Raw genomic sequence first — 13299 nt, 5'->3', positions numbered from 1 at the left:
TTGGTTTTCAACCTTTGGCTCAATAAAAAAATGACTTTTAAGGCTAGGTCAGACATTGCTTAGTGGTTTCACAACCACAATTGTGGTTGTTTAAAAAAACAGGCTATATCTAATTTTTGCTTTCACGCCAAAACTACTTTGTTTTTAGTTGTGCAATCTGAAATTGTATTTATGACTGACAAGTGCTTAGTTTCCTTTTATTGACAAAAGCCTAACTCCTGTATTCACAATGATGTAAATATACATTTTACACATTAATAATTTACAAACTGAGCAGTAAGGCAACCCTTTTATTTATATTTGTACCAGACATTGTGTTCTTAAAGCGCAACATGATTAGAAACATATTATATTTTTTCATTGCTCCCAAGGAAAACTCAAAGTCGAGGGTTTCAATTATTCATATATATATTTAAAAAAAACACCCTATGACAGTCTGCTGCAAACACACATGGATAAAGCCTCATTTGAAATTCCCACTGGGAGAAGCAGTAGATTTCCTCTGAGTTTCATCAGACAAGGATTGAAATCAACTTGTCATCACAGATTTTTTTCTTTTTTAACGTTAAGGCCTTCCAGCCATGAGGCACGCAAAGGGCCACTTCCTGTTTAATTTGGTCAGAGAGCTCACATAACCGTGACTGAGCAGACAGCTTGATGTTTGAAACCAACACAATGCCTCCAGGTCATAATTCTAGTGTGGCGGCTTGTTTCTCATGTTGAGAGGGATTTCTGACACATCCAAGTGGTTATGGAGGCTGAATTGCAGGGCAATAACACTGAGATATATAGTTTTGTACTGGCCTTCCAATATTTCTAAGGTGATATATTGGCCAGGATCTAAGCAAACAGCAGATCCTTGGAGAGAACGCTTCCTGCATAAATGTATACCTGTTAGTGTTTTATCTTTTCTCCTTTTTCGAGCACAGCCTCATAGCCGAGGTAATGCATGACCTCAAAGGTGTAAAGAGTTTTCAATTTTAATAGAATAAACTTTGAAACTAACTTTCCTGTTTTCTCATTAGGGTTAGGTGTGGTAGTGTTGGTCTGTTGGAACATCTCATTGGTTTAGACAGAAAAATCTGCTGGATAAATTTCCACAAATTGTTTTGCTATCATGATTCATGATTTCCATGAATCATCCAATAACATTTTCACCAGCATCATTAGAGGTGGAGTTTTAACTATCCTGTAACGCATCAATACATCAGGTGGATGCATTGGCAAATCTAGAACTTTTCCAAATCAGGGGGCCACATAAAGGGGCCAGAGTTATATGTACAACATCTTTAAAGAATTCCTGATTCAGTCATTACTGTTAGTTCTACAGCTTTGAGCAAAGCCACACATCATTGAAAGAATTAATACTAAAAAATGATCATGTTTATTGTTTTTTATTGTGAGTAAATTACTAGTTTATATGACAAAATAAGACTACTGGCAGGTAAGGGGCATTTCAGGGGCCAATCAGATCCTAACTCAGGATCTTTTTGGATGGAGTGGGGCTGTGTCATTCGTTTATTTGGAAAGTGATTCGTGGTTTCCTAATGATTTTGGTTTTCTTTTGACTTCTGCATTCATAACGTCAAGAGTGATTGAAATGCATTTAGCTCAGAGCACTGATGTGCCTCAGTACCACCTCACAGGCATTGGGCGGGGGGTGCAGCAAATCTCCTGGCCAGAGGCTGTAACTGCAAGGCAAAATAAGTTTACTAAAGAAATGAATAAACTTGACTGTAATTGCATTTTAGAATGGTAGCAGGCCTGACAGCCAAACAATAACTAATACAAAATAAAGTTGCAGTTTCAGTCAGTAAGTTTACTTTTACTTACATTAAATTACATTTACTTTCTTAAATAATTGTATTAGCTTAGAATTAACAAAAAAAGAAGTTGGTGTGTATATGTCCTTGAGTAAGGCTGTTATCCATCCTCCACGTCAAACGATTTTGTCTATTACCCGTCCAATCTAAATTACTTTTCATGGGCATGTGGCAGTTGAACATAATCCACAGAATGTTAAGCTGCTTTTAATTGTATTACAGTCTTACCTGTGTAATGAGCAACCGGGAGACGCTCCCTAAGATGTTGCTGCAGTAATTGGAGGATTAGGAGGTATCATCACATGTTAATTAAGATAAGCTAATGCAGATACAATGTTTAAGAGAATGGCCAAGCAGACAAATCGCCCATCCCTACATACTAATCACTGGCATTTACATAGACCTAATTATCCTATCTGAGCTGTCTTTGTTCCTCGGCCTCCTGGAGCTTGTTCTGCAATACACGGGACAGTGTTTGGACAAGAGACAAGTTGTTTAACTCAGGGTTGATCTGTTAATAACATGCTACACCAATGAAGTCTCTCTGAGGATATGAGCTATGGAAAGAAAAACACATGTCGGGCCTCTCACGATCTCTTGTTCCAGAAAATGTGCTGTCTCGTCATTTGAAATACTGTGTTCTGCGGGGCTGTTGGCACAGCGGCGGGTTAAGGCTGTTCACTCAGACAGATGATCTGTGAAATAAGCAACCGTAAAATGCTTTAACAGTGTACATCTATCCGGATTTATGGCATCAACCTTAGTTATTATGTGCAGGACCCGTGGTTTAGAGCATCTTATTTGTTCAGAATGGGGCTTGACTCTCATATAACAGTACGGGTATCAAGATAAATCTTGCTCAGCCACAGTGAGCAGGACCATTCGTGCCAGGTGTATCGTGGTAGCCCTCTGACCTTCTATTGTTTTCCAGCAGATAGAAAAATGCCCTGACCTGTCTGAGTGCAGTGGCTGATAGGTTGCTCCCCTGTGTCCACTAGTCCTCCTGAGCCGATTTATCTAAATGACATGGTTGGGTACTCACCTAGTGTTTGCAAAGGGACTTCGCTATTGTATTTGTTTAATACATTTCAGTTTGTGAGTCATCGCTGATCTTTTTTGCAGTGCATCCGTTTATGCTGTTGTGTGTGAGTTTGTGTTTATATCATTAGCACCTTAGTGCTACCCTGCCACTGACAAGGTAGGAAAGTCAAAAAATGCTATGAAATTGATTAGTAATATTATATTTTGATGTTTTCATGGGATTTATAGTCGATATAAGTATAGACTAAAACCAGTTTATCTTGTAAGGTAAGAAGTTGGTGAGAGCCGTGAGGATATGGAGACAAATAACTGTGTGTGTGGGGGGGGGGTGTTTGCAGGTGCATGTGTGTTCTGCACAGCTGGAAGATTGCGTTTACAAGACATAGATTTGGCACAAGGGTTTTTTTTCTGAACAGTATTGTCTTTTGAGCTCCACGGCTCCGTCTGTAGAAATGGCTAAAACGAGAAAGTCAAGCTGACCTTGTCCGCTGCTCTTTCGTTCCTCTGCAGCCGCGTGTTTGTGCATGATTAGTTGCTGTGAAGCTACTGTGAACTGATTTTAGAGTGAATTCAAAGGAAGCAACATAAATCAAGCAGGAAATAATCATTTGGAAATTGCAAATACAGATCTGGCACGCTAGGACCACAGGGAGCACAGCCAACCATTGGTGAGAGTTTGTTGGTCTCACATCATCAATTTAATTAAAAATCCATTTAAGATGGCAGCCTAGGGAGAGTTTTTTCTTTTCCTTTCAGGGAAGGTAAGACTTGAAGCCAACAAAAGTGAGTCTGGAGTTACCACGTTCCACAAATTGAAGAAAATACAATCATTATATCTGCGGTGCCACATCCCAGCAGGCATGAACACGACTAAAACTAGGGCCTGAGGGGGTGGAGACGGAAGATCTTTAATGGGATGCGCTGCTGTTCCTACCTGAGGAGGCTGAAGCCACCGACGATGGTCACAGACAGAGAGTCACAGTGGTGTTTTAATTACGCAGGACCCTCCATCAATCATGCCCCTTGTGGCTGACAGTTAAATCCCTCCCAGACCAGGCTGCACCGGCTCCCCTCGTCCTTCACAGTCCACAGGCTGAACACAGCAGCCTCAGTCCCAGCACACACTGCACAGACCCCACTTCAACTGCCTGCAGCCTCTGATACAGAAGCAGGAAAATCACACAGGAGACGGCCGGTCGCACCACGGAAAGAAGAGTAGAAACATATTAGGACAGAGAAGACGCAGAGACAGGGCAGTAAGGAGGGAGACTTTCTCCTCTGTGTGTTCATGCTTATTTACTAAGCTGAGGTCTTCAAGGATTTTATACAGTTTAACTATTAATTTGTGAACTTAATAAATGATGACAGGCAGATATGGATGTTTCCAGTCTTTATGCTAAGAATAGCTAAGTATCTGCTGGCTGTAGCTTCGTACACAGAGATGAGTTGTGATGTTTTGTCGATCTTCTCATCGAAATGTTGCAAAACAGCAAATAACCTCAGTTCCGACCTGACACCTGTTTTATCTTAAAGCAGTAGTTTATTAGCACGGAAAAACCTAGCAAGAGCAGGCTGCATTGAAAATGTGCAACTGCTATATTAACCCCTCAAATCTAACCTCACAACAATGACACCACCAAAATACATGAACGGGCACTGATTGACAGCTAGAAGCTTACTGGAGGAGAGAGTGAACAGCTTCATTGACATTATCATGTCTGAATCACCTGTAAAAAAACACCTAACAATATCATATTGAGCCTAAAATATAAACATGGCTGTTATCATGGTAGTATGTTAGCAAGGGAATTTATTTATTAAAATTGCATTTTCTGTTAGCATTAGTGGCACATTGACCAACGTGTCATTTGCACTGGACTTACGTATGTTTTTTGCGTGTTAGTTTCCATAATGAGAGATTTGTTGGATTTGACTCAGATTACACTTCTGAGCCGAGTTCATCATCCAAACACATTTTGGTCCTAGCCTTTTGAACTTTGGTCTTTCTTTTCTTGCTTTGTTTTGCAGTCGAAGCCTTTGTCTGTAGTTGAACTGGGAATTTTGGCTGCACTTTTTCTGGCATTTATAATTGACTCGATTACTAACTTCTCAATATCATCTCTGCTTCAGCTTGTGAAGACTCCTGTCAAGTGGATTGAGAGCATTGGCAGGGTGTATGCAGGCACGTCAGAACGATTGGAAATTATTGGACGTGTTTCTTACAGACCTGCGAGGGCCACAGACAACTTTACTTATTGATGGCTATCAGGACGTGAGGAGGAATTCAACAAATAAGATCAGAAGTGTTTCCCATACAACTGACCAACCCTCCCTTGAATACCTTGTTATCTCACTATCTGAACCCTACTTGTTATTTTGTCATATTAATTCGGTGTTCTGGCTCAGCATGAAGCAAACCTAAAGCAGAACCCTAGAAGTAGAAAGAGAGAATCAACACACTTGAACTAATTAAATAAAAGTCACTAACCTTTCAAACTTGTCTGGAGGAGCTCCATTCAGTGCTCACTGTTAACATAACTGAGTTGATCTTAATCTTGATTTGTAATTACTTGAGGTAGTACTGCCACACTAGAGCAACAGTATACATACTGTGAATATTTCCCTGCTTGATGGAAAAAAAAAACGCAATCAGCCAACACCACTGTGATAATAACGCTCACTGAGCAAAGTGTAATTTTTCAGCCGACTGCCTTTTGTTTAGGAAGTTTTCAGAGATGATTATTGTTTGTGCAATTATAATAAATAATCCATTTCCAAAAACGAAAACATTTTCCACCTTGCCCGTAATTATCTCTCTTTGTATCTGCATGATCCCTGAGAGATGCAGAGCACATTACATCCCTGCTTGTCCATCATTAAGCTTTCCCCCGAGGCTCTGGGACAGAGGTTAACGAGACATTAATTGGCATTTCCTTCAAAGCTCACAAAACTTTAAACTGGGGGGTGGTGGCAGTAGGAAATGGCACATTACCATGTTGTTCAGCCATTTATTTAAAAGCCCCATCATACGCTGGCTGTCATTTTAGTTGTTCTCACAGATGAGATGAGAATATTAATGACCACTGCCTCCCTCCACTGGCATGCATTAAAAGCAGTAACATATTGTGTTGTGGCGTGTGGGTAAATTGCTCATAAAACACTTGCCATACAAATGTGAATGTTTAATTGGCCATTTTTTGTGACCCACACTTCTCAGCTGACCTCGAGACAGGAGACAAGAATAGCTTTACGATCAATAAAAGGATGATACAGGCTCTTGACATTATTGTGTATTCCTTAAATGTTATGAAAATACAATATACAGAGCAACAATACAATGCTTTGGAGACTGTTCAGTATATACATGACAGGTCTTCTGACGTGTTAAGGAGGATGAGAATGACCTGGAAAGTTGTGCCTTTTCTTTTTCCTCAACAACATGCACACGTTTCTCTTGGCTTGCTTTGGCCTTTCCAGAACTCTTCCCCAGAATAAGGATCTGGCGTAAGAAATTAATATTCAAAAATGTTACAAAACTTCCGAAAACCATTTAATGTGCACACACACATTCAGAACATCTATCTAGTTATGTCACTGGTCTTTTTAAAATCTACATGTCTGAATATCACAGGTCATAGTTGCTGCAGATAAGTCCTGGGACCATTACTTGAATTCTATCTAAACCCTGTCGTAATAAAAAGGTAATCATCTGATCAACAAATGGAAAGAAAAGAATCACCTCATGTCCTCTTTCTTTGACAAACTGTATTTTTCTTTTGTGATTCACCATCAGTCACTTGTGGAATCAAGACAGTCCTCTTGAACGTGATGACCCTTTGGCAGTTTGGGGTGATTCTAAAGTTGATTTCTTCCTCTTTCACTTGTTAGGGATCTGGTTTCTGTCCAGACCACTTTCCTCTGAAAGGCATAAGGGTGAGTTTGTCACAAGTGCACATAGTACATTATGCCACCTCTTTTAAAGCACTGTCATTTAACCTTTCCATGTAATTGCGCAACTCCTTGGAGTCTCCCAGCTCCACGTCTTGGCACACCCACTTAATGTCCTGGCAGTGGCTTCCCGTCAGTGTGTTAACAGTGGGGTAGCTACTGTCCAAGGGAATGGTGGTGAAAGTGGTGAACTTGACACGCTTCCTCTTAGTGGTGGGTGAGTCTCCTTTGCTGTCCTTGGCTATGCAGCCTGTGTCTGCTGTCCGGTGCACTTGGCCCTGCACGCTCTTCTGGGCAGAACCTCCATTCAGCAAATGGCTGCCTTCCTCGAGGCCACTGCTCGAGTCCATCATGGAAGTCTGCTCCTCCTGTTGTGGCGACAGGCTGATTTGACTCTCTAGCAGCTCTGCCTCATTCCCCAACCACACCCAATCATGGGCATGGTTCATGTTTTCCTGTCCCTCAATGGATAGCTCCTTGTGACGGTATTTCAGGGTATAGGAGATGCAATTGATGAGAAAGACCAAGATAGCGAGACAGAAGACACCCAGCAGGGCATACATGCCGATTTCGAGGTCTGTGAGCCCACGAGCAGTCTGAATGAGGTCATCGTCCATGTTGCGGCCACGGGGCAGGTCCACTTGTGCAGGGAAGTCAGCAAAGTCAATTGGCATATCCTGGCTACCATCATCTGATAGTTTATCCCCATTGGGGCGGCGAATTATCGCGCTTCTAGTGGTGGTGGCTTTCCTCAACACCCCGTCCTCCATGTCAGAGATGGAGCTGCCATAATAGTGGGTGTTAAGTCCAGTCCTGTCCTGGGAGGGGGAGAGCCTGCCTCTGTTGTCTAAATCATCTCCATCAGGGCTGTAGTCGCTGTTGCCTGCCCTCGAGCTATCACTGTGACCAAACTTCACCCTGATGTTACAGTTCCCTGCTGCCAGGATGCTGCGCCGCTTGAACTTCTGGCAGACTTCACAAACAGTCATTTCCACTCTGACCAGAAGGCCTTGGCCCTCCGCCTCAGTCACGATGACTGGCCACTTCCATGAGGGGTCCTGCTGCACTGTTACCACCTCCTCGTCTAGAGAGGTGGCTGTTAGGACAAAAAATTCAGAATTGTACAGGTCTAGAGGAGCTAGTGAGCCGTCGCTGAACTGAAGCCAAGCACTGATCAGGGCCTCCTATGGACACACACACACACAAAAAATACAATACAGCATTATAAGAGAAAAAATGAAAATGAATAGTCTCTGACGCAGTGTTGTGATTTAGTAAAAATGAAGCACTGATTATTATCACATTCACTCTTCCTTTTATCAATGCAACCCGTGGACAATGCAACACATTAACATATAGTTCACTATGTATGGAAATTTCAGATGTAAGTCTGTAAGACATTGTAAGTAGAATACAAACTGACTAAGAGGCGTGGTTCTGCTATCTCAGCTGCAGCTCTGTCTACGATAAGAGGGATACAGATTCAAAGATATGTGCAGAAGATCAGACAGCAACATTAAATGTTGTTCGTTGGGATGAAGATTTGCTGTACAGTCAGCATCCTACGGCTTTCTCATATTTAATTTCTTAAAGTTGCTTAAGGACAAATCCCCAATGATCCCTAATTACTGCCACCAGAGGACTTCCAGTGCAGTGCTGCCTGATTCTCTTCATCTGCATATGGAGATAGGTCAGATAACTGTGCTCACCCCATCCTTCCTTTCTTGGACGAAGTGGGGGAAGAGGAATTTAAAAAAGGAACAGTGGGTAAGAGAGCTTGATGGGCAGATCAAAGAGGCCACAATGAGAGTAGCCGGGGCGAATGAGAACGTGACAGAATGGCCAAGTTTGGTCTCCAAGTCATATTTTCGCTGTTTTGTGTTGCCTTTGCATGCTCCGTCATTAAGCTCCTGTTACTATTAGTTGCCTCTGGAAACGCTCTCTGTCACACTCTGGCTTTTCAAGCCTCTGCGTTAAGAGGGTTAGGAATGGAACAAACAAACGTCACGTGTACAAGGGCACATGCACACTCATAGCGTTCTGTGATTGTACAATTGCTCATTCAAGGACCTTGATAGTGTGAAATGGAATCTGGAAGAAAGCCTTTTTGTTTCTGCACAGTAATCAAGGCTGCAGAATGCACAGATTTGGTTTCTGCAGATATATAAAGTTGAATTGTGTCAATCGAACCAAATAAAGGTGTAAAACAAATGATCACTGTTCTGTCTTAATCAGAACTGGTGGAATATTGTTCGGAAATAATGACAGCTTTCTTTTTAAGCGTATTAGATCAAGAGATTTTGAAACTGAGGCCTTTATATTTAGCTTTGGTGGCTAAGGGAGACTTGAACCATGAAGCAATACATTCATACATTTTTGTTTCAGAATTTACTTCAGGGCTCTTGTACTGACCTGCTTGGGGCTCTGCAGAACCTCCTGTGTGTTCGTGGTGGCCACAATGGCTCTGTTGCTTCCTGGACTGAGCTGCAGGCTCATGGAGAGCCCCGTCACCAGCTGGACCCCCAGCTCTGTGATGGTGACTTTGTCATCCACCACGGTCACAGTCTTCTCTGCCAGGATGGAGTCTGACAAAGGAGACAATACCTAGAATGTGGAAAAGAAAGACAGTGAGGTATTGAGGGGAAGAGATTATAGATTTGAACATTAAAAGGAATTTTAAAAGTTAAAGCTGAAGAGTTGGGATTTTCCTCCACAATATTTATCTCAAATACGTCATTGTCAGCTGTAACTGTCTAGTATATGATCAATTACTGCAGTGTTCATTTACTACTTTAAACACTCAGGGCTGGGGAGGTCTGTCCCAACAGTGACAGCAACAGCAGCTGAACAGAGAAACAGAAAACTACCTATAGAAACTTTATCAACAGAAAATCAGAGCAGATATAAATCAGCAGTGGTCACGCCACTTGATTGACAGGAGATTCCTGGTAAGTGGGGAAATAAAAATACCACATCAATGAGCACTGAGCAGCGAGGAAGTCAGCGACATGAAAAAAGCGGATTACCAGCGGGTTATAGGCGATTTAAGAAAGTGTCTCTCCAAGTGTTTCATCTAACATAAAAGACTCACAAGCCCCCTCACAATATGCAAAACGATACATAAAAACTACTTTTTATTTGAGCTCTTTATTCAGGCTATGTGGATCAAACAACAACTGCACTTAGTTACCCTCCCACCCCCATACTTCCTGTAGGTAAGAATCCATTCCCTTTGATTAACGTGGATATATAGAGGAGAGGAACACTTTAACCCCAAAACTGAAGCAGGAACTAACTAACTACCTAACTGTGTTTATGATGAATACCACCAGAGGGATTTGTGACTTTCTCTGCATGCAATCATCAGTCTGCGTGGCATGTGGCGCGCCTGTCCGACCTTTTGCGTTTGCAAATGTTTTCCAGTTTTGTGCTTCCTTTGTGTTGCGGAGGTGAAGACACATCTGCAGGCTGACAGACAGATGAGTCCCTGGCACTGGGAAGCAGATCCCACTCACACAGATGTCATTAGGATGCTGATATTCATCCAGTTAGCCTGAAGAGCATGACAACCCAAAGGGCCGAGAGCGAGGACCTGCTCACTGCTGAGAGCCTGCAGTGAAGCCTGTGACACACAAATAAGCACCTGTCTGCTCCAGACAAAAGGAGATTCTAGTCAAACTGCCGCCATGACATCGGCATCTAGTTTCGTCCCTGGAATAAACAATATGCTCACGCCCCTGCAGTATATTATTATAACACACTGTGTTGACATAATGATGTACTGCAGTGAAGTTGAATAAAGCATATGAATAAAATAGCTCTCTGACATGGTGGTTTTCATAATTCAGATAATTTGAACATGGGTGATATTTAAACATAAAATAATGACCATATTAGTTTCAAAACATTCAAATAATTACCTCATTATGTTCTGTCATTACTGACAGAGACCTTTGCCAAGAGCATTGGCAGCCTCCACCGCACTCTGCAGTGCATTTTACATTGTGTGTCATCAGATTTTGGGACAAACCTGAGGAATAACTTGACATGATAAGATTTGAAGCAGGCACTGATCCTCCAGTGTAAATATGACTCTTACGCTTTTTTTTCATGTTCATCACGAACTTAGCTTTTACGCTGTCTTCTCATTTGGTCAATTCAGCAAAGTGTTGAGCTTTTAGAAAACCAAAATACAAGAAAAGAGACAGGCACCTGTAAAAATGTAAAATGCTCCAGTGTGCAATAAAACAATATCAATAATTAATGCAATATAATTGTCATCAATAGCAATATAACAAAGGTTTAATATATATTGATATACTACTACTGCATTGTGTGACACATCATTTATATGTCTCTGATTAAAATGGTTTCCTGTTTTTAAAGTCTTTGTCACTCTCTGCTCATTAAGAGTTTAAAGCCACAACCTCAGAAGCAACATTTTTACTTAAAATAAAATTATTTAAGGACAAATAAGATATTTCTTGTGATAATTACAGATATCAACGATGTGATCTGAACAATTTTATCTTGATATATTTTATTGTACTATTGCACAGCCCTACTCATTATATTATTATTATATACAAATATTATGCTGCTCTAAGTAAAAAATATTTATGTATTCACAAATGAATGTTAGTTTTATAAGGTCCCAGCTCTGCTTCACTGTTTTTTCTCATTTTTCTCTTTCACAAAGCACCAATGGTTTGTGGGAGAAGGACAAGTAGCTGGACAGGAAGCATGGACCTAATTTGGGAGGCTGTGGCACAAGTGGAACATTATAATTAATAGTGTTCCTTAAATCCTGCAACAACAATGCCACTGGCATGAGTGGCCTTATTATTTGGGCCTGCTTATTTAGAAAACACCACTGAGTTAAACAGTAGTTCAGGCTTATTTCAACTTTGGTCTTATTTTCATAGCTCTATCTAGGGCTGGGCAATAAAACAATATAAAAAAATATAACAATAAAATGTTCATCAATAGCAATACAACACAGGTTCAATATATATCAATATAATTCTTATACATTGTGTTCCATATCAACCTATATGAAAATTTTTTTGTTCAAATTGTCATTTATATACATGATGGTAACATTCGAGTTATTAAAGTAGCTGTCGAGAGCTGGGATCTTGTCCATGTTACTACAGTGAAGCCCAGACAAGGGGAGAATGATCTCTAACAAATGCAAAAAAAACAAAATAAACTGCAATTGGTGAAAACAAATATTGAACCCAAAAAGTTGTTGAAACAGAACGTTAAAAACAGAACCTCTAAACTGTGGTGGATGTTTACACAACCAGGGTAATGATGTTACAGCTCATCTTCCTCCTCAATTCCAAATAAGTATAACTAGTGTGGGAGTTTGATCCAAACCTTTATGATTGTTTAGTGATAGTTGGCTCGTCTGACTGATGCCAGCAATAATCTTGATGAGTAGAATCTCAAAACTCAAAATTGCTACTGAAATGAATATCCAAAAACAAATTAAAAAAAAGTCTAGAATTGCACTCAGTAGAGCACTTACCTCCGCCAAGGCTCAACAATTTTCTTAAATTCAATCAAGCTACATCAGTTCACTACAAATGCTTGATTTTTTCATCAAGATCCATCAATTATTTGTGAAAATGTCAAAAAATGTAAATCCTGTTCTCGCCTCTTTGTCTGGATCCACCCCAAAATGTACTGGTTTCTTTCTTGGCCCATGTCCTATCATTCCACAGAGTTCCATGGGAATCCATTGAGTAGCAATCAAACAACCCAACCAATGGACAGAGGCAAAAACATCAATCAAACATATTTTGAATATAAAATAATGTTTCATCTAAAATGTATGAATTATTGTTTACCCTACAATGGGCCCTTTGTATATAAATACTTTATATTTACATCGGGAGGGAGTTCTCGCTATACAGGCCGCCATGTGTTTTTTTTTTACAGTAATCCAGAGTGGACAAATTAAACACCTTTTGAGTTTTCTATGACACCTGGAGGCTACCACAGGTTCTCTTTCATGTTTGGAAGGGGAGGGTGAGGTGGGGGGTATTCAGCTGCAACATTCAACTTCACCACTAGATGTCACTGAATTCTACACACTGAACCTTTAAAGCAGCAGTGCCTGTTTAAAGCAGATACATGACCTACCTGAATTGTGGTCATCCCCACGTCTAGTCCCATCAGTATCCTTCTGTCCAGCAGCTGTGCAATCTGCGGGTCCTCTACCTTCAGGAAGTCCCACACCAGCTCCGTTATGTCTACCTGCCAATCGGTGCCCAGCATGAAGCTCGCCTGACCTCGGGGATCTGCTGACTCCGCTACAAAATGGGTGAGGACTCGAACCATGGCGTGCTGGTACTGCAGAGTGCAGCTTCGTCCTCGTCTGTCTTCATCGTCCTCATCGTCACTGTCCCGTGTGGACCTGACAATAAAAAGAAAAGACATCCCTCATAAACACTGGTGGTTGGTCTAGACAGAAATATCT

The 13299-nt window shown here is 41.0% G+C and overlaps 1 protein-coding gene across 4 annotated transcripts in view; it reads right to left on the bottom strand.

Annotated features, from left to right (window-relative positions):
- Positions 1-6139: 6139 nt before the first annotated feature.
- si:dkeyp-14d3.1 (transmembrane protein 132C) overlaps positions 6140-13299 on the bottom strand; it is a 135720-nt gene continuing 128560 nt past the window's right edge. For all 4 annotated transcript variants that reach the window (XM_020094097.2, XM_069524112.1, XM_020094099.2 and 1 more), the window contains exons 7-9: positions 12963-13236; positions 9225-9416; positions 6140-7996 (exon numbers count right to left, since the gene is read on the bottom strand). In XM_020094097.2, coding sequence (XP_019949656.2) covers positions 6827-7996; positions 9225-9416; positions 12963-13236 — 1636 coding nt within the window. In that variant the 3' untranslated portion in view covers positions 6140-6826. The remainder of the gene's footprint in view (positions 7997-9224; positions 9417-12962; positions 13237-13299) is intronic.

The sequence above is a fragment of the Paralichthys olivaceus genome, chromosome 4 (assembly GCF_024713975.1).
Source record: "Paralichthys olivaceus isolate ysfri-2021 chromosome 4, ASM2471397v2, whole genome shotgun sequence".
In the NCBI taxonomy this organism is placed as follows: Eukaryota; Metazoa; Chordata; class Actinopteri; order Pleuronectiformes; family Paralichthyidae; genus Paralichthys; species Paralichthys olivaceus.
The sequence above is the reverse complement of the archived record's forward strand: the minus strand, read 5'-3'. Positions and strand labels throughout refer to the sequence as shown.